At 44.5% G+C, this 22,556-nt stretch overlaps 1 protein-coding gene across 2 annotated transcripts in view; it reads right to left on the bottom strand.

The window, feature by feature from the left end:
- Window positions 1-17,461, bottom strand: part of JAKMIP3 (Janus kinase and microtubule interacting protein 3) — a 136,021-nt gene extending 118,560 nt beyond the window's left edge. For both annotated transcript variants that reach the window (XM_072629108.1, XM_072629109.1), the window contains exon 1: window positions 17,229-17,461. In XM_072629108.1, the coding sequence (XP_072485209.1) occupies window positions 17,229-17,363 (135 nt within the window). In that variant the 5' untranslated portion in view covers window positions 17,364-17,461. The remainder of the gene's footprint in view (window positions 1-17,228) is intronic.
- Between the last annotated feature and the right edge of the window lie 5,095 nt (window positions 17,462-22,556).

The raw sequence follows: 22,556 nt of genomic DNA, 5'->3' as shown, positions 1-22,556 counted from the left end.
CAAAGAGCTATCCAACAAACCAGAAACCTTCCTACCCATCTTTGTACATCTCCTGGGAATCCATGCAGTACTCAGCCTTTCTTTCAGCTGCCTCAAACTCCTTTCATAAACCTACTTGCTCTTCTGGTCTCCATGTGTCCCTGTTTCCTTCATGACATGCCCCATGCCACTGTTTACACATAGGTCACAACTGGAAGTATACTTTTGCCTGCTTGTGTCTCCCCACCCTATCTAACCATAACACATCGGCAATGTGGTGAATGAACATCAGTTACTAAAGACCTTCATATCACCCTCACATCTTTATAAGATCTTTACAAGGACCAGAGCAAATGTCTCAGGCATCCATTATAAAAACAAGAAAAGGGAATAGGCAAGCCCCCAACAATGATTTTCTACAGCAGACCACATCTTTATAATCACACAAGTGCTGGAAAGATGAAGATAATACAAGAATCCAACATGTTTCTTATTTATTACAAAAAAATTTTATATGAGAGAGCAGAAGAAGGTCTTTAACCCTTTCCTTCAAAAAGAGTCTCTCATACTGTTAATATCATACCATATTCTTCTAAAATGCAACTACAGGTTTGGACAGTACCCTCTGATGATTAATGTAAAGTGAAGTACAATGTAAGGAGATTTGAGGTCACCAAAGATGATTGCCAAGGTATGTCAGGTGCAAATAGAAAAGGAAGTCCCCATCAACAGGAACAATGTCTGGGTGTTCTGGCTTAAGGATGACTTTGTACTTATGGTATCAAGGTCAAGAACATTATAAGCCTTCTACTTTAAGACCCATGATCACTGAAGAGATCAGCCTAACAGCCAATTAGGAAAAACTAAATGTATAAAACTGCCTGTTGTCTATACCATGACATGCCAATGCAGAGCTATTCCCTATAATTAATAACTAGGGAGCTAGGTGGTACCCTAGTGGATAGAGTACAGGACTTGGAGTAAAGACCTGAGACCAAGTCTGGTCTGAGACATTTACTAGTTGGTGACTCTGGGCAAATCACTTAACCTCTGTGGGCCTCTGCTTCCCCAAATGTAAACTGGTGAGGATAACAGTATCCATATTGCATGATTATTGTGAGAATCAAATGAGATATTTGTGAAGTATTTGCATACCTTAAGATGCTATATAAGTATTATCATATCATCACCATCATTATTATATCCTGGGTCAGATACTACAGATAAACAGTGCCTTGGGGCACAGACTGCATGGAAGAAAAAGAGGAGATTGGATTGCATTTGGAAAACTGGTCAGTGTGTTTCATGATTCCCAAAAGCCCTCACCACAAAGCCTTCCCAACAACCACAACAACAAATGTTCTCCCAGCAATTCTGTGTATTTGGGAAACTAGAAATACAATTATCTTCAAGGAATCAAGGTTGCATGTGACCCAAAGGTCAAGTGTTATCATAAATTTATTTTAAGGCCATTTTGCCATTTTTCTGTCTTGAGTATTTGAAAAAATAAAAAGGTCTGGATGACATGAAGCCAGCTTGGAGAGAATGTGTCAGAGCTGTATCCTTGGCCTTGGGCCATTGCTCATTCTTATCAGTGACTTGGATTAAGACAGTGCCAGCATTCACTCAAATGTGCAGATGGCATAAAACTAGAAAGGAAAGCAAGTACACCAAAGGAGTATTTGACACATTAGAATAATGTCATGGATCTAATCAAATGAAATTTAATAGGACAAAAGTGAAACCCTATACCCAGGTTTTTAAGAAAAAATTAATTTCCCAAGTATAATAAGACTTTTATCATTCCATCTTTCCTTATGCTTTGCAACCAATGACTTCATTGTGCATCCTCACCGTCCCCTCCACTCCTTTACCCCCTATTCTTTCCAAGGCCATCATCTTTACACTGGCTGTGCTCTCCTCTCCTCCTTATCTCAATCCTTGGCGAACCAATTCTACTCACTACTGTTGTCTACCCTCAGATCCCTTGACTTCAAGACCTATTGCTGATTTCACTTTACCAAATCCTACCACTGAATGATTCTCATCATCTGCTTCCTTCACACTTGTTCCTGTGCTACTCAATGGACCTGAAGGTTATCGTGAAACCACGCTGCCTGGGTCAACCACAAATTTGTTTCCCAATCTCAATTGTGCCTTCATTACAGAAAGTCAGTATTCTATGCTTTCCTATTCAGTTTGTCATCCCGCACTCCAAGTCTCATACTCTTTCCTCAGATGTCCCCTGATACCTTTCCTTCTACTCTCTTAGCTGAGAACATCACCTCATACTTCACTAAGAAAAAAATACTATTCTCTGAGAGTTTGTCTTTCTCCCTGCCCCTTCATCTCACCTCATTCAGTCATCTTCCCCACTGTCTTCTCTTCCATTACAGTCTCAAGATAAAGTAGCTTTTCTCCTTGTAACACAATCTCTTTCCCTCTCCCTCCTTCTCTCCTCTCTTCAGCGGCTCCCTATTACTTCTGGGATTAAATATAAATATAATTCCTCTGCTTGGCCCCTAAAACATTTTGCAGTCTGATTCCTTTCTACTTTTTCAGTCTTCCTTTACTTTGGTTTCCTCCAGGAACTGAATTCAATTATACTGGCCTATTTACAATTCCTTGTACTCAGCGTCCCATGTCCCACCTTAGGGTCTTTGCACTGGCTGCTCCTCATGCTGAGAATGCTTGGCCCCCTCTCCTCCACTTCTGAGCTTTTCTGACTTCTTTGAAGACTCATATCAAATCCTACCATGTACAGGAGGGCTTTCCTCTTCCTCCCACCAGCTGGGAGGGCCTCTGCTTCTCTTATTACTTTCTATCACCTAGTTACATGTTATTTGTCCCACTAGGGTGCATGCTCCTGGAGAATAGGGGCTATTGCTGCCTCTCTTTTATAGTCATAGCCTTTAGTACAGTGCTTGGCACATAGTAAGTGCTCAATAAATGTTTGTGGAGTGACGAGGAAAAGCAGTGTTTACACAAGAATTTACTGCGATTAAATATGAATGACCACATACTGCCTACGTTATGTTCCCATGCCTGGAATGCTCTCCTGGCTCTACTCTGACTTCTGACCTCCCTGGCTTCCTTTAAGTGCAGCTAAAATTCCACTTTGCAAAGGAAGCCTTCCCCAACTCTTCTCAATTCTAGGGCCTTCCCTCTGTTAATGATTTCCTATTTATCCTGTATGTGGCTTGTTGTGTATATATTTGTTTGTATGCTGTCTGGTCCTTGTAAGACAGAGTTTGACCTTTTCCTTTTTGTATCCGAAGCACTTAGCACAGTGCCTGGCATACAGTCGGCATTTAATAAATGTTTATGAATTGACTGATTTGTAACTTGACAAATGGGTAGCACAAACATTATCCTCACTTTACAGATGATGGTGCTAATGGCCATGGTTACACGTGGATTCTCAGAACATCAGCAATGTATGAGAACTGGGCCATGTCAAAAATGTATCTGAAGTCCTCTCTGAAAGGCCTTTTCCTTCTTTCAGACTTTCCTAAGTCTGACCACCTCCCAACACAGGGATGAAACCAAATCTCCTGAGGGATCCCAGGTTCCTAAGAAAGGGACTGGTAGCCATAACCATTGCTCCTGACTGGAAAGGAAACAAGGAAAAATACCCCAAGATACACCAACTGCAGGGCAAGGCCCCTCCAGGAAACAATCTTCCTGTGCCCTGGAGGAGTGCCTCAGTCTTACTCTGATTCTTGAAAAGCTCAAAAATCTGCCTGCCTGGTGAACATGGCAGATGCCAGGAAGAATTCTTCCTCCTCGCTCCTCCCTGGCAAAGCTGCCTTCCCACGTTTCCGAAAGCCAAGCAGCTCTAGGGTGCTTCCATGCTGAACCAGCCAGCTGCAATCAACTTTGCCATGATTGCTGGCTATGGTCCTGACGTATCTGCAGTGCAGGTCACTCGCTCCTAGATAGTACATAATGTGCCAAGGGTCCCAAATGCTTTCTCTCTAGAACACACAATCATTTGTGCCAGTAGAGTCACAAAGTCACAGCATTTGCAAGTGGATAGGAATCCAGAAAATCACCAAATCCAATTCTGTTTGGTAAATGAGAACAATCAGGGGCCTCAAGAAGCAGGGATTTGCCCACAAAAACCCAGGATTTGGGTCCAGGTCCTTAGAAGCCAAATTCACACTGTTCTTAAGAATCTGCTTGCTGCCCTTTGTAGTATGCAAATAGAACACTGATTTATTTATAGTATTGACAAATTATTTAATTTGGCGAAAGATCATTATGTGTCAATGTCATAGAAATTAATGACAACAGTAAATCAATAACAAGAAAGTTCCAATCTATCTAGAGACCAAGGAAACTGAGGATATGGCATGGGATTTCAGATAATCTGTCAAACCTCTCCTCCCCCACAATGTTTCTATCACTCAGTAGTTCAGAAAAAATATAGAAATCATTTTCCTTCTTGATATCCCAACATCATTCAAATTATTTCCCCAAAGTAATCAAGATCTTTTTGCTGCTTTTGTCTTTCATTCATAATGCTTCTTGCACCCACAGTGGTCAGGCTATAGACGGAAGCCTGAAACTGATCCTTCAAGGTCCCTTCTTTCCAGGCTACTGCTGCATAGTTCTCACAAGGAGCCCCACTCCCTCCCCAATAATGGTGCTAAAATTACAATTCCAAGTGCTAAAACCCAAGACCAAAAGCAGTTCTCTGATGGGCTTGAATTGGGTTTCATTTAACAAAGTGAATTCATTTAACAATGAATCCCAGAGAGACAGAGACACTGAAGGCACACAGATGGGAGCTCAATCAAGCTGCCAAGTTTCATGTGCTTGTAGACTGCTTGTGAATCTTCAGATTCCACTCCCTCAAGGCTCAAGCAATTTGAAAGCTAATATATTTCTAAGAAAAACTACATACATAAGAATCTGATTTGCATCATGCCTAACATACGATTTTGTGAGCCCCTCTAGTGGGGGCTGATATCAAGATGAGAACAAACAATTATCATGCTATACTGGACTGAGTCTGGAGGACTGGATTATAGTCTCAGAGCTGCCACTAACTTGCTGTGTGGACCTGCAAGGTTTGCAGGCCTCAGTGTCCTCTTCAGGTAATCTCACAAGTCTTTTCATTTTCTGAGAGTTTATAGCTGAATGTTCACAGAGCACTTCGAAGGGGGAGAACTATATATGAGTAAGAGTTAACTAAAAACGGTTGCTGAGGGAACTTTTCTAATTCAACATTATAAATAGACATATCCCATGATTGCTTTCTTTAGTTTTTAAAAATAGCTTGAGTTTGAACAACCAAGAGCATTTCTAAGATGGTTTTAATCTGGGTGAAATTCAAGGCAATTTAAGGTACAACTTCTTTTTAATTTAGTGCCTTCTCCAGTGTAGCCATTCAATTCAATTCAAAAAGCATTTATTGGCACCCAGCAAATGTTCAATAATACTACATAAGCCATGCTTTTCCAAGGCCAAAAATTCCAAAGGAGCAGGTTGATTTAAGAACTCTTTGCTCACGAATCCTTTCATTTTCATCTTGGTGAGAGAACTTTTTCCCATGTCCTATAAGTACTAAAGGAGCAGACTTTCATAACTAGGGGAGGCTTAACTATTTTAGAATTATAATCAAAATTCAGAAAGACTGAAATTATTCTTTTAAAAAATACACCAACAAAGAAACAGCAAGGAGTGGCATTCTCCAAAGGCAAGTGGCTGCGGAGGGGGGATAGGTTTTAAACAAAGTAAACTCTAAAGTCCTTCCCAGTTCTAAAACTATGGTCCTATATTCCAAGAAATGAACAATTAGAAAAGAAAGTGAGACAGTTATCAAGAGCATTTGAAGAATAACAGATTAAACGTGGCACTTGTACCGATGGAATGATAGAAGACCAGAGGAAAGGTGTCCATTCGGTTGAATAAAATCTGTATGGAAGTTTGATGTAAGACATGGATAAGAGTTACACAGGACAGGAATGCATAGGTAGAGCTTGAAAGGCGACTATCAACTCTTCCAAAAGAGTACCCATATGGATAAAATAATGGATTCATCCAAACATGAAAGAAAGTCAGTGTTGGAGGAAAAATAATACTATCTCACTTCCAATAGAAATAGATCTCTCTACCCTCTGTCTTTTACCTTCAGTCAAAGATACTTTGTTTTGAACTTTGTTCCAAGTAAGAAAAAAAGTGGGAAAAGGCACCCTCAACTATTGTCTTATTTTCTACATAATATCCAGAATTATTCTTTGAAAAACCCACATGGTCAAGAAGAGATGAAAAGAGAAAGTTTCACAGAGCCACTCTTGATGAAGTGCCCAGATGGACCCAGCCACTGTGTCAGGTTTCTCTACCTCAAATATTCAGCTTCCTCCTATATACGCCCATGAATGTTATATGAGTGTTGGGGTGGTATGGGAGTGTAGCTTCTGGTTTAAATCACATTGTGAGACTACCTACCCCCCACTCCCTCTCTTCCACATATCAGTAAAATGAAGGTTACTTAAAAGAATATCAAAGGGAGCTTCTGGACAGAAAGGATTCAACAAAAAAGCAAGATGCCCCTCCTTTGTCAGAGTAAAGTGAGATATTATAGATAGGGAGAGAATAACTACAGAGATAAACAGGTACAAAGATAAACAGAGACAAAGTGACAAAGACAGAGTCAGAGAGGTACATTCAGATTGTGGTACAAAGAGCACTAGATTTGGAGTCATGGGATCTAAGTTCAAAAGCTGGTCTGACACATCTACTTGTTTGGCATGTGACCTTAGGAAACTCATTTTGCCTCAGTTTCTTCCTCTTTAAAATAAAGAACTGGAACTATATGGCCTTTAGGATTTCCTTCAGTAGTCAGTGCTAAATTTGGAATCAAGTTTCTCTCAGCAATTACATAGCTTACGTTGAGTAAATCATTTCATATTTTGGGGCCTCAATCTATTCATTTGTAAAATGAAGGGGAGTGAGACTAAAGTATCTTTAAGCTTTCTTTCAGCACTAAATCCTATTTTCATCTATCACTGTTATTCTTTCATTTTTCTTATTTTATTTTTTGTGGTGATAATGGTGATACCATCTAACTCTATAGTTATGGTCTTCGAAGATAGGATAGCCTTACTTGTATATTTTCTATGATGTCTGAATCTCATTATTTTGTCTATTCCACAGAACTATTAGTTTTGTTCAGTTCTCCCTTTCTTTGAGGTAATATTTGTACATTTGGCAGAAAAGGAGTTTTCAGGCTGAATTTCTTTAAAATTGCTAACCCAGTTGGTTTCCAAAGAATCCTACTGGAGAGAGATAATCCTGCTCCATCTCCAAAATTTCAAATATGGAACTCCCCAACCATAATTATTATAAATTAAGCCTTTGATTCTTCCATATTGCTTCCTTCCTATGGCCTTCACTCATTCAAGCTGTTGGATTCACCACATGTACTAACAACTTGCTAGCATGAATCCATAGTTAGCTTTCTCAGTCAGGTCTGATGACACAAATTAAGTGAGATTTGATAAAACATTTGTTAAGTACTTACTATATGTAATAGTTCATTCACATGATCACTCACAGGACAAAGTATAAATATGACCCAGTACATTGCTTTGGCCCTAACTCTAATTCTGGGGTGACAGCTCCCATCCTTTGTTGTGCCCTACAGGTGTCCCCCAGAAAGATTTCAGAGCATTTCCAAGATACTTTCAGGGAGCCACTCAGACTATGACCAGTACCAATGTATCTTCCATGGCATGGGATATCACTGACTTTTGCATGGTGATGTTAACTCATCTTACCTTCTCTACGCTTCCAAACAGCCCACCCTCTGGAGCTATGAGCTCCCAAGACAGAGAGGATCAGGCATGAGCTCCCACATGGTCTCTCCTTTCTGATTCAAAATATCTACATCTACATTCTTTCTTCCTTTCTGCCCCAGAAGAGGAGGCATCTCTCTTTTGCAATGCTGCCTCTCTGCCCTCCTGCCACCCCCTTAGATCCTTGCTTTCTCATTGCCCATCTCTCTCTTGAGCATCTTCTGTTCCTCCTACTACATTGGCTCTGTCTTCTCTACCTTTGAGCAAGTGTAGAACAAGCCCTCAAAAGACCGTCAACACCCCATCTGGCCACTGTCCTCTTTCTCTCCTTTCCACTACCAAATTTTTCAGAAAAGGGTTTGCACCTTTTGTGTTCCTCCATCTCATCAGTTACTTTCTCCTTAAACTCTTCTAACCTGTCTTTCAACCCCTTCACTTTACGGAAACTATTCTCCTCAAAGTTACCATTGATTTCTCAGTTACCTAATCTAATAACGACTCCTCAGTCCTATTTTTTTCTGACCTTATTGTCCCAAATGGACAACATAGACACTCTTTTTCCTGGATTTTCCCAATGGGTTCTTTTCCCATCTCTCAGATAGTTTGATTCTCTTCTCTTTCACTGACTTCTCTTCTTCCTCTTAGTCTCTAAAGGAGACAACACGCTCAATGTTTATTAGCCTTATGTCCTGAGGTCTCATCACTGTCACCTTTGGAGGGCTCACCTTGTCCTATGATTTCATGAGGGTGCTGCCCAAGTTGATATTAAAGCATCATACAGTTGGAAGACACCTCAGGATCCTTTTGGTCCAACCCATATCTGAACAAGAATGCCTTGAACAACATGAACAACAAGTGTTCATCCAGTTTTTCTTTAAAGACAATTCATGAATGAGAACCCCAAACCATCTAATCTGCCTTGGATGGATCTCTTGGGAGTTTTCTCCTTACATATGTTTAATCCTGATCCTTCTTCCAAAGTCCAGCCCCATAAAATATCTGATTGACATTTTGACTTGGATCCAAAAACTTTTTTAAGTTCCTAACTTCCAATCACATGAGAAACAAGACAGTGGAATGAATATCTTCTCCAATCCCCATGACCTCTCAGGCCTCTCCACAACAGAAATTGTATGCCAAATATAATTAGGCATCATTTTATTTCATAGATCATTAGCACCTTGAAGGCAGGGACTTTATCTAGGATATTTGCATACTTATTAGACCAGATTGGTCCCATCTCTGATGAGTTCATATGTAGGCTGCTAGCTGTTTGGTTGTCCAGATGAAGAGAGAAAAGTCATCAGCCACCAAGGTAGGATTGAGGGTGGCTAGCAAACAAAGAGGAGAGAGGCATTTCTAAGGGACACAGTGGACTGACCGCTGAGCCTGGAGTCAGGAAGACCTGACTTAGAATCCTGCTTCTGCCTCTGAGCAGCCATTGACCTTGGGGATTCTCTGATTCTCTCTGTGCTTCTGTTTCCACATACATGACAATAACATCTGCCTCAGGGTGTGCAAAGATCAAATGTGATAATGGATGTATAGAGTCGGACGGAATGACGGAAATGACAGTTATCCTGAAAAAGGTACAGCAGTGCAAGGGGAAAAAAGTGAGAGGTGCAGTGGGGGGAAGGCTGGCAAACCCACACCAGTATGTGGATGGAGTGCCATATGTGCAGAATGGCATGTGCTTGTGTGCCCAAAGCAGTGGGCAGGACCAAGGGCAGCCATCTTCCCCTCCAAGATGGCCAGACCCCAGCTGCTTCCTAAGCTCCCAGTGACATAAATCCTTTGTATTATGCCAGGCATGAGGAATTTTAACTTCTTATAATCATCAAAAAGCCATCCCATGAGGAAAGAACCAGAGAATGTTTCAAAGTCTGAAACTCACACATAAATACCTATGGAAATGGCTCCCCTGGGAGCCCCAAGACAATGTACTAACTGCAGAGTAAAATGTGATTTAAGCACATAACGAGCCAGGGCCAAGGAAGGCCCTTTCAAAGAAAGCACTTGAAATCTGATTAGCCTTGAACAGAGAGCTGAGGCCATTTTGAGTTTCTCTGAAACACAGCAGCAAATGGAGAGCAATTTCACCGAACTCTAGATGTGGACAGCGGTACCCGCACCAACCCCCGCATTTTACAGCCACTATTCCAAAATCAAGTCTAATTACACTGGACTAATGGACCTAAGTTGGTTGTTACATTCCTGTCATTTTTCTTAGATTTTGAATTTCTCCCATTTTGAAGACTTTTTCTTGATATCAGTCACCTTTTGGCTGGCTGGTGTGGCTCATCCCTTCCCCATTTCACTGGGTGTCCTTTCTTTGCCTCCCACCTCATGGATCTTCTCTGATTTTCTCATTCTATTAGTTGGCATACCCCAAGATCACCACTGAATTTTAATCTCCTGTTCAGCCAAGAGGAACCATGGGGCTGCCTGAGAGGTCTTTTTTCATGCCTCCAAGGTCCAACTAATGAACATTCCTGGTTCTCTCTCTACCACTACCATTTCTAGTCTTGGGGTTAAGTTCCCTTTAGATTTTCCTAGTACAGAGCAAGAATCTCTGCTGCCCCTGACCCAGGACCATCCTGAGACCAACAGAGTGATACTGGCTGCAATTGCAATGAACTGACTGTGAAGTGTCCTCTGATGAGGAAACATAAAAATATTGGGAACTAGCTCAAAATCTTTCCTTTAGGAGGGAAAGCTATAGAAAAGTGTGATCAGATGATATGAAGCTGATGTTTGCTTAGCAGTAAATAAATGTCCTTGAAATGACCAAAACATGGAAAGGCCTCAGTGAGAAAGGAAGGCCCAGGCACTGCCCATAGGATTCATGGAGCTGGACCTCCAGGCCAGGTATGGGGTGATTTTGCCCTCAGAAGACTACGTGTGTTGACTCCACAATGACTGGTGGTTTAAAGGCCTAGAAGATCCCTTCAAGGGGCCCTCTCCGTGGAAGAGCCTTGTCATGTACCTTCTCACTCATGAGAACAATGGAGAGCTGACAGAAGGGCATTTCCCAAAGCAGGGGTCCGGAATCCCAGACCTCACTATTAGAAGGGAACTAAGAATTCTTCTAGTCCAACTCATGGCCTAGAGCAAGAACTTTCTCTGGAATGCCTCCAGCCAACTGACAGACAGCCTCTGTCATTAACATACCATCCAGGGACAAAGGGCTCACTCTATCCCTTTTGAACAGGCCTAATTGTTAGAAAGGCTTTTGTTTTCTTTCAATTGAACACAGCTGCTTCTCTAAACCTTCCACCCCCTTCTCCTTGCCCTGTGCTCATCTCTGGGACCCTGACCTCAGTGGAGTCCTATTCTGTTACCACCGTGGTGCCTTTCCAAGATTGTGGTTATAGTCTAATATTTCTGAGGAAGTGGAACTTAGGCAGGATTTATTTCTAACCTGGGCCCTGGAGAGAGGAGACACATTAAATAAATCGTCTTTCTTCCGGACACATCTGCAATCTGCCAGAAACCTGAGATGAGATTCGGATGTCATAGGCCAGGGTGTGATTCTGTAATGGGATACCTGTCATGAAATCTCCACTATCACATGACTCTTACCATCGGTAAAATAAACCTTTCCTGAGGACCAAGGAGAGCATGCTAGCTGTCAGCTGTGGGGAGTGGGGCTCTGGACCCCCAACTCCCACAAACACTTGCCTCTTAATGCCAACTGACATTGACAATGCAGTAACCCCACTCTAACTGGGCTGTGGAGAAAGACTGGAGAAAGGGCTCCAGGCATGTTCAGTCCACCAATGCCAAGCACATGGAATCATTTACTGCTTTCAACATGGCAGGTCACAGATGTTCAGACACCTTGATAGGACAGTACCAAATGCTAGTGACCTTGAAAAAGCAGGTTGTTTGCCTAATTATCTGTAGAGACAGGAGACAATCACATGAAGTGGTGTTAAAGGAAAGAGAATGAGATATATACATTCCTGATGTCAAGAAAGAACTTGGGCATATATTTATGAGGGAGGAGAATTTTATGTCCACGTTCACGTCTATGTCTAGCATGCTCCCCTGATCCTTTCTACTAGACTATTAGCTCCATGAGGGTTCTTCTTCCCTCTTGAGTCCATTTTTCCCACCTATTGCCTCTTGCGAAATTCTCTGAAAACATTGCTCTGATCACGGCACTCCTCTGTTCCTAAACATTCAGCTGCTCCCCACTGCCTCCTGCCTGATTCTATTGCCAGCCTCCAAGCTGCCCTCCCAGGTCACCTCACATTACTACCCTTCTTGTCCTTGAATCCCAGTCAAGCTGGCTTTCTCTCTATCCCCCACTCTCTTTCTGCTCATTCTCATCTCTTTGCCTTTGCCCACATCACCACCATAGCCTCCTAGATTGTCCCTTCTGCCATCACACAAGTTCTGCTGTCAACATCCTGCCAATGTAAGGAACAGGAGATTTTTAGTCTGGAGAAGAACAGATTGAGGGAGGACAAGGTAACTGTCTTCAGGTATTTGAGCTCATTCATCTTGGAGAAAGCTGAGTTTCTTCCTGCTTGGCCCAAAGGGACAGAGTTAGGAACAACATGGGAGTCCCATTGAGGCAGATTTGAAAGGATCTAAGGAAACGCTGGTCTAGTCACTGTTTCCAGTGACTAGATTCCAGTGAATCAACACAAGTGGCCTGGGTTGCCTCAGGAGACAGTGAATTCCCTACCAGTTGAGGCCTTCCAGGAAAGGCTAGAAGATCACTTGTAAGGGAAACTGTGGAGAAGATTTGGATACAGAGTGGCCTAGAGGCTTCTGGGGTCCCTTCCCCTCTAAGACACAGTGAAGCCCCTCCTTCCCTTCCAGACCCATCTCTAGTGTCACTTCCTTCACAAAGCCTCCCTCCAGTTGGCCCAGAGAGAAACAGACTTTTCTGCATAGAGGCCTCATCAGCCATTTCCTCAGGGAGCCCTCCTAGGCAGGCCTGGGTCCCATCCATCCTTGTCCAGCCATCACCTGTGCCAGTTCCAGGCCCACAGTGGTCCCTTAGGAACATTTTGCTTTACTTGTCAGGGAAAGGGGCATGTCTTGTTCTCCTCTGCCACATACAGAATGGAACCTAAAAAAGTGCCTGGTGAATGAATAAAGTTTGGACTTCAAGGTCTATTCCTCTCAGGCTAATAAAATCAGAGGCCCAGGAAAGAGGTCACATCCTAGGAATTGGTGGCCCAACATCAGGAAAATCTAGAAGTCGACAAGAGGCAAGTGGGGAGCTGTGCTTTGGGGGGTGGCATTTGCTGGGGCATTAGAAGGGAGAATGGACAGTTAGTCCTGATATCACCATCACCAGGCCCAGTCACAGCGACCATGGAGTTTACTGACAAGCCTCTTCCCAGGCCTGCTCTCATCAGTCTGATGAAAGCTCCTTCCCCTGCTCGCTTAAATATCTTCCCATTCCTCTTGCCCATCAAGGTGAGGCTGCAAAGGCCAAAGTGTTATTTCCAAAAGCTTCCATGGATTCAACTGTGATATTAAGCCCCTGGATCCTTGGAAGACAAAATGAATGGTGACCCTGCAGCATGAGCTGTTATGGTTCTGGTAACACAGGCCCTGACCAGACGCTTGGAAGGTTGATGAGAGTTGGTGCTGGATGTGTTGGCAGAAGGCACTGTGTGCAGTGCGGGGGTGGGAGGGGGCTGCTAAGGGCTTCTTGAATGGGTTGGAATACAATCAAAGAGACTGGATAAACAATGAGTCCAATGGACTAGGAGAATTGTAATGGGGATAAATGTCAAGTCTCACCCTTGGGTTCAAAAAAATCCATTTCCCAAATAAAAAAATGGTGGGGATGGAGGAATTGGGATTAAACAAGAGTTTGCCTGTGAAAAAATAAACCCTCACCTCAGCTTTTTCATTCCAATTGAGACAGTGGCATGACTCAGGATGTGGCTGCATGAAAAGAAGCTGGCAGTGGGGAATGAGGGGTGACAGACCACCAGGGTATTCTGTTCTGGGCTCCTTCTTGGAGAAGGCTAATCAGCTGGCCAAAGGGCAGAGGAGGCTCCCAGGATGGGAGGTGCTCCCCACAGAGGAGGTGCTGAAAGAAACTGAAGATGTTTAGCCTGGAGAAGAGAAGAAGACTCAAGGGATTTCTGATTGATCTCTCCCAGTGTTGGAAGGGATGTCACAGGGAGAAGTCAGGTTTATTCTCCTTGTCCCTGGAGGGTAGAGCCAAGAACAGGGGGTCTGAATGTGGGGATGGAAAGCTGCCAAAGGATGAGAGTTGTCCCAGGGTGGCAGGGGCTGCTCAGGAGGTGATAACTTCCCCTTCATCACAGACTGGGTGACCAAGGGTTGGCAGGGTTGTGGTAGGACAAGAAGTCTCTGAAGACCAGACCAGTCCCAAGATTCCATGGTAAGTGCATTCTCAATACTGATTGGTTGATTGATTTTTCATTGAAATGAATTCTATTGCCCAGTACAGACCCTGCTCACACTTCTCTAGCTGTTCTCAGATCCCTTGCAACAACATCAATGTTCTTATGATTCCAAAGTGTGGTAGTGCAAGTGTGCATGCACTTCTCTAGTTTTCCTTTATCTTAATCATTCAGCAAACATTCTTAACTAAGCAAACTTTCATGGGGCACAGAATGATGTCTAGAACTGCGAGGGACCTCAGCTGACAAGGAAGTCTGACATTCAGATCAGAATTCATTTTCCAGGTGAAAAATGCAAAGGGCCAGATGACAGCCTCCAAGCACTTGCAGATACCCCAAGGGGGCATCTTCCCACAGGCCAGTCTCCTGCTCCATTCTGAGAATTTAAAGACAAAGAGGGCATAGCTAGAGCTGCTCTTGGCTGTCCCAGAGTCATAGAGTGCAAGATCTGAAGTGGCCTCAGTAGCTCCAATTCAACTAGACACTTAAAGCATCCTTATTATAACAAAACCACACTCCCACACCCTGACTGCTTAACTTCTGATAAAGGCCTCCTAGGAAGAGAAACCCAAGCCTTCTCGAGGCAACGCCCTCCTTTTGTGAGAACTCTGAAGGTGAGGAAGTTGCTCTTGTCACCAACCAGTGAGGGATAGGAGGCTATCTCTCAACATATGGACCATTGATGAAAAGCTTGATCCTATGGTGATTTATGACCTGGAGAACTCCTGAGTCTCATTCAGGACAAGGCAGGTCAGATGTGCCTCCTTGCTCTAGAACGTGTTCTTGGAACATTTGAATTTCTGAGACCCATTAATATGTGTGTGTATATGTGTGTGTATGTGTGTGTATGTGTATGTATGTGTGTGTATATGTGTGGTGTGTGACTGTAAGGTGAGTTGAGGCAAATGCAGACTCAACATTTTTCTTAAAAGCCCAGCTCCCTGGTGGTTAAGTCCCTGAGTAACAAAAAGCCCTTGGTGCTGAGTGGCAAAAGAGACCACACACCTAGGTAACTGGATCATAAACACACACACACACACACACACACACACAAACTTCCTTGTTGTCACAAAAAGACATAAACCAAAGACTGCATTTGATTTTGCTGACTGAAGCCTGCTGTCTGTCCCTGTGAGGACAGAACCTACTCCCCTCATATCTCTGTCAGCATTACACTTCCTCTTCTCTCGTTATCAAGCCAGAACAATGGGGCCTGAAGGGATCTCAACAGAACTTCTCACTTGCACCCTTCTGTATTCTGGGGATCATGCTGAGATCCAGATGTTAACTAGCCTGACCTGAGAATCAGAGACTATGAGAGAGACAGGAACTTTCAAGAGTATCTGGTACAACGTCATCTTAGAGAGAAAGACAGTGAAGGCTAGAGACAGGAAGGTCCAGGGTGGGGCCAGGTCATGAGTTGCAGAGGCACACTCCCTGCCTCAGAATCCTGGGATTTCAGCACTTTGTTCCCTATTGTCTACCATAGTGAGATTTTGGCAGGCCAAAGTTAGAAGCCAAGTGTCTTGATTCCGAATCTAGTTCCCATCATAGCACAGTGAAGAGAGCACTGGCTAGGCTGTTTCACTCCCACGTCCTGGGGTATTTCTTGTGTTGACCCTGAGTAAGCACTTGCTTAGTCTCTGTAAAATCAGGGGGCTGGTGCACCAGCCTTACCTCTAGGACCTGGGATCCTAAGCTGTCTGGTGACTCCTGCTCTCAGCCTGGCTTGGGTCAAACCATGGACAGCAGCTGATAATTCTTCAGGGTCTCCACCCAGACAGTGTTGGGTGGGCCTCTCCAGGACACTCAGGCCTCAACTAGGTCTGGTGCCTTGGATCCTAGACTGAAAGTTGGACAATAGCCCATCCCCTAGACTGTCTTCTTAAGTATCTTTTAGTTCTTTGTCTCACAGATAGGACAAGTAAAGAAAGGGCAAGTTACCGCTGGTGCTCCTGGGACATAGGGGTCCCCCAAGGTCAATTCTCTCCCTGGGACAGTGACCGTGCTTTCCTCCCACTAGGATACCATGGAGCCATTTATAATTTCCATTACCTCACCTACCCAGCCCCCAGCTCTTCACCTACTCCACCATGAAAGTCTGAATTGAAGAATGAACTTATCTGAAGCATATTCACTTCCCCACTGATGCAGGTGCAGCTCAGCATATCTGTCTGAAGGGCTGACCCACAGGAATTTCTTTCCTCCAAACCTCTCCCCTAACAGATGAAGTGGGCTAGCTGCATGGCCTGGCTACTGTCCCCACAATAGGATCCCATGCAGTCAATGAAGATCAACCTCTTCCCAAAGATGTGTTAGAAGCACAGAAAGTCAGACTTGGCTCTTAGAGGCTGTGGGCTCTAATTTCCTCCTTTTACAAAGGAGGAAATTGAGACCCAAAATGATTAAGTGCTGCATCCATGCTTACATGGATACTGAATGGACCCAAATCACCCACACTGCCATCCCAGGACCTTCCTCCTGTGACACACTGTCCAGGGGTCAGCAATAATTTCCCTCACCTTGAAACTTCAAACCTAGAATAAGGGAGATTTAGTCCCTTCCCCTCAATGGGCTTCAAGAGGAGATTCCATGAGGGTTGAAGTCGCTGAGCCCAGCGCTGCCCCTGTTTTCAGAACTGACTTTGCCCTCCAGAGCCTTGCATGGATACAGAACTCCTTCCTGTGGGCCAACCTCAAAGCAGGGAAGCTACTCCCTTCAGGCAGTGGTACTAGTAAGGAGACATGATGTGCCACGAAGAGCCCTGGGCTTGGAATCAGGAGGCCTGGGTTCAAATGCTGGTTCATTGACTTTCTTGCATATCCAACTACAGTCAAGCTTTCCTCATCTGTAAAATGGGGACAAGAAGACCTATATTCCCTGTCTTAAGGAGTTGCGGTGGAAATATGAGCCACCATTACTCCTGCAGTAATTGGGCCCTTCCAAGGCTCTGTTCTCAGGGTCCCAAAGTGAGGTCCACTGCCCTTCTAGTCACAAATACCTGCCATGAGGGGCTGGGAGCCCAAGCCTCCACACATACCTTACTCTTCTCTTGTTGTAGCTCTATCTGGATGTCTGTGAGCTTGGCCCGGAGGTCCTCATTGGCAGCTTGTAAGGCGGCTAAGGCATCAGGCTTCTCCCCTTTGGTTCGGCTGCTGCTGCCCTTCTTGGACATTGTGAAATTGTGACTCCAGGTGGAGGAGAGCCCAGAGAACCCTCACTCGAGGCTCCAGGAGTCTCCGGTCAGCCTGTGTTGTGCTACATTGTCTCACTCACCTGAAAAAAAAACAGAAAATAAAATGACATATTCTGTGGGAAAGGATATGAGACAAAGGACAAAAGTGAGCATGGGGTGGTTGCCTGAGATGGGCTCAACTCTCAGGCCCTGCTTCTGGGTTCAGAACTGTACATGCCACCCCCACCCCACAGGCACCCCCTGGAACAAAGGTTTGGGTGTTTTTTAAGCCAAGCAGCAAAACCAGTCAGTATAGCAACATATCTGATGGTATATGCCCTCTCCTTCACAGGTAGCTCTCACTCCCACAAAGAACAGAGAGCCCAGCATTTAAACTCGAATTGCTGCAGATGGATCTCCATGAAACAGGGAGAGCCTGGGCCAATCCAGGGCAGAAAAGGATGGAGCCAAGTGGAAAGGACAGTGAAGGGGTTTCCTACCACCATACACCTTACACCTGATGGGGCCAGGGAGGAGTGGGTAAGAGGAGGAGGGCACTGGCCATCCCTGCAGGCACTGGCCATCCCTCCAGTTCAGCTGAGGCTGCTGTCCTGGTCTCAACTGACAGTGTCCCGCTTAGACACCAGCTGCATCTTCTAGTTGACAAACTCTGGCTTTGGGTTCTCTTTACTGATAAATTCTGTACAGAGACACTGGTTCCCAAAAACCACTTGGCCATGTGGAAAGGCAACATTTCTAATAAAAGATCAGAATTTAAATACAAACATGTTTGTAGAATACTATTGTACTGTGGGAGGTGGTGAACGGCTTGGTTTTAGAAAACTACAGTAAGATTTGCATGAAGTAAGGCAGAGTGAAAGAGAACCAAGAGAATATTGTACACAGTGACAACCAACGTGATAGAAGAGTTAGCGATGGACAGTTGCTGAGCTCTTCTGAGTGACAGGAACATTAAAACTCTAAAGCACTATAGGTTAGAGAGATGCAAACCAAAATGACTCTGAGGTACCACATCACACCTATCAGAGTAGCTAACACAACAAAACAGGAAGATGACAAATGTTGGAGTAGATGTGGGGCAGTTGGAACACTAATTCATTGTTAGTGGAGCTGTGAACTGATCCAACCACTCCAGAGAGCAATTTGGACCTATGCCCAAAGGGTTACAAAAATGTGCATATCCTTTGACCCAGCAATATCACTTCTAGGGCTGTATCCCAAAGAAATCATAAAAATGGGAAAAGGACCCAAATGTACAAAAATATTTATAGCAGCTCTCTTTGTGGTAGCCAAGAACTGGAAACTGAGGGGATGCCCACCCACTGGGAAATGGCTGAACAAGTTGTAGTATATGAATGCAATGGAATACTATTGTGCTATAAGAAATAATGAACAGGTGAACTTCAGAAAAACCTAGAAAGACTTATGTGAACTGATGCTGAGTGAAGTGAGCAGAACCAGGAGAACATTGTACACAGTAACAGTCACAGTGGGCAATGACTGATTTTGGTAGACTTAAGCCCTTCTCAACAATGCAAGGACCTAAAACTTTTCCAAAGGACTCATGATGGAAAATGCTATCCACATCCAGAGAAAGAACTATGGAACCTGAATGCAGAATGAAGCAGACTATTTTCTTTTCTGTTATGTTTTGTTTTTCTTTCTCATTGCATCTCCCATTTATTATGATTCTTCTATGCAACATGACTAATGCAAAAGTGTGTTTAATAGGAATGTATGGGTAAAGCCTATATCAGATTTCATGCCATCTTGGAGAGGGAGGGAGGAGGGAGGGGGAGAAAATTTAAAACTTATAGAAGTGAATGTTGAAAACTAAAAATTAATAAACTAATTAAAAATAAAAATATTTGGGGAAAAAATTAACTATGCTGGACTTATGAAGGAAGACACTCTCCACCTCCAGGAAAGAACTGATGTATGGAAGTCTGGTGGATGGTTCCATGCTTGTATCCATAACAGATGTTGGACTGCTCTCCTGTGGCGTTGGGAGGGAGATAATTCAGAACTCAAAGTATAATGAACATTAATTAAGAAAATGTTTTTAAGAGTGTGAAGGAGCAAACCCTAGGACAACAGCAGCAGAGGAGCACTAGACAACCCCACACCCCGCTCCCCGCAGTGAGGTGCAGAGCAGCCTTTTCAGTCACTGATGTGAACTCCCCAGAAAAGGCTGAGAGCCTTGTCTTCCCCCAACCCAGGGACCTTGCCCATTCTCTGCCAGTTGCACACAGAATAACACCATGCTTCAAACCAGGAAGGCAGCCCGTCTCTCCAGCTCAATCTGCTAAACCCACAATGCCCATGAGGCAGGTCAAATTCAGAGGCTATATGGGATTATGCAGGGCCAGGGAGAGTTAGCTTTCAATGGGTTCTTCCAAAGGCTTTTCTTCTCATTGCTCCACACATCTGAATGGAAATCCCCTCTCTCCTGGGAATGCTCTTCTTCTGGCCTTCTTTTTACTGGCCTTTTTTTACTTAGATACCTCCTGTTTCACCAGAGGCTGTTTCTAGGCACACCTCATTCCTCCTCACCCTGCCCCCAGCATCCCTTCCTTTCTCATCATCATGCACTTCTGGATACATGCTCAGCCATTCTCACTGCTTTCTGCTCCTTCTCTGTACCCATTATACTTTTCTGAAAATTTTCTTTTATAAGTAAAAATAAATTCAAATGAACAAAAGAAATAGAAAATAAAATCTGACCCCAAACTGTAGGCTCCCAACTAACTGCAGTATGTTCATCTAAAGGGACCCTGTCCCCACCCCATTCCCTTCGTCCACACATTACCTCAATACTCAGTTGTTCTCAATTCATCATGGCCCCAGCCCCCAGCATACAAGGTAATGACAAAGCACCCATTGAGTTATGGGTATACAGATACCCCAAAGGTCTCTCCCAATGCCTTCCCAACGAGAAGGATCCACCCTATACAAGTCCACCCTACCTCTTAGAAAGAACTCAAAGGGCAGTTCTCTCCCTCTGGTGGGAACTCCATGTCTCCCTCCTTCTAAGACAGCCCTGAGAGTTAGAAGGGACCCCAGTGGGCATCAGGGACACCCTCCATTTTACAGATGAGGAAACTGAGGCCTTGGGAGTCACCAAAATCACACAGTAAGTGACCAAATGGAATAAGAGGGTCTTGGGTCATACTTCCAGCAAGGGACAGAGCCTGCCTTTGGGTCCAGGCCTCTTCTCTCCTTCCACTCCCTCATGCACTAGCCTATTATCACCTTTCATAGATTGCTAAAGGATAGAAAAGTCAGTAGTCTGGCAGCACAAACTGCTCTGTGCAGAACCCCTGGGGGCAGCTGCCAGACTCTGAGCCTTCCCTTTAGAAGTGACTTTCTCTGAATTCTTCAGCCTGTCTTGTTAAAGCTGGTTCATTGGCTATTAATGATGAAACCCATGGAGGGAGCCTGCAGAACTAGGCTGAGAGCCCCAGGAAGAATGCTGAGCTTCATCTGGCAGGGATGGGGTCCCTTGTGTTTAGAGAAGAAAGGCCCCAGGAGCTGCTGGGAGAGGCTTAGAAACCAGATCAGAAACATCCACACATGCACACACACATACATGTGTACTGTGCACACATGCACGCCAGTGTGCACACAAACACATGTGCATATATGTATTCACATGTACACTCTGCACACATATGCGCACATGCACACATGTGTGAGTAACACTTTGAAGTTACATCTGCATCATAACTTTCTCCCTCATTCACTTACATCTAGACAGCCACAAAACAATCAATCAAACCTTCATTTGTAAGATTCTGAAATTTTCAGAGTCAGTTGGTGGCTTCAGGCACCTCCAGCACAAGGGCTAACAGGTAATTAAGCCTGCCTCACGTGGTTCATCAATTATGGAGGAGAACATGGCCAGTAATTGGTTTTAATTTGTGCTCAGGGTTGGTAAAGAACTTTACCTATGCCTTGGGTTCTTGGAGAAGTCTGCTATTAATGATTTGAGGATGGCAAAGCCATGCTGAGCACAGGCTACTTAGTAAGAATGAGGGAAGTTGCATAAAAGAGAAAGAATCCTAGGACTGGGCACTGCAAGGGAAACTGAGACCCAGAGAGGGAAGGGGACTTTGCCATCCATTAAGGGCATGAATGACCAGGAAAGGGGGTGAGATGATCAAAGGTGAGAGTAAGGGAAAACAGAGAGAGAGAGAGAGAGAGAAAGAGAGAGAGAGAGAGTCAATGGGCTGCTCTGGCCCCCACCAAAGATTAGAGGCAGCACAGTGAGGCCTGTCAGTTGGGAGGTTCTTCCATGGACAATTAATGAAGAAAAGTGAACAAGATGGCGCAGGCTGAAGAGGGTGAACATCAATGAGACCATCCTAGGGCCAAAGGGATGTTGAGTTAATACACCTACCCTGGGGACTCAACGTGAAAGGGTGGGAGTATGTGAGGCACAGAGGGAGACACCTGGATGCCATGTCCTGGAACCTGGTCTCCGCCAGGTGTCCAGGCTCCTGCTGCAGAGCTGCTGCTTCCAATCCCAGGGTCTTAGGCTGAGTGCAGCCTGCTATCCCCGGCTGCCACCACCATGTCTGACACAGCCTTGGCACCCCCAGTCACACACAGCTAGTGCCCTCAAGGCACCAAAAGCTCCAGACTCCTTCAATAGGAGGTGATCAACTACACCTGTCAAGAGGCTCCAGTGTCATGGAAGGTCATCCCTGGGCCTGCAGAGGCAGAGAGAGAAAGAGAGGGGAAGTGGGCAGGGGAAAGGAAGAGAGGGGAGGAGAGAAAAATGGAAGGGAGGAAAGTGAAGGGGAGAGGAGGGGAGGGGAAAGGAGGAGAGAGGGGAGGGAAGGGGAGGGAAGGGGAGGAGAAGGGATGGAAGGGCGGAGGGGAGTGGAGGGCTTTTTGCCCTCTTCCCTGTGGGGTCTCCTCCCTTCTGCAGGTCCCTCTTCAGAGAGGCCTGGGCAAGAAGCAAAGGGGGAAGGGCTTATTCTAAACATCCCCAAGGTTAGTGACCAACCAGCTTTGGCAAGGGTGTTCTGCTGCTACTGTCGCAAGAAAAGCCCTATAAGGCTTCTTTCCTCCACCCCAGCCTCCATTTGGAGTTATTTATTTATTCATTCCTTTGCTCAATGACAGATAAATAATAAGTTAGGAAAGGCTACAGAAGCACTTGCTGAG

The sequence above is a fragment of the Notamacropus eugenii genome, chromosome 1 (genome assembly GCF_028372415.1).
Source record: "Notamacropus eugenii isolate mMacEug1 chromosome 1, mMacEug1.pri_v2, whole genome shotgun sequence".
Lineage (NCBI taxonomy): Eukaryota > Metazoa > Chordata > Mammalia > Diprotodontia > Macropodidae > Notamacropus > Notamacropus eugenii.
This window is presented reverse-complemented; position numbering and strand designations above follow the sequence as displayed.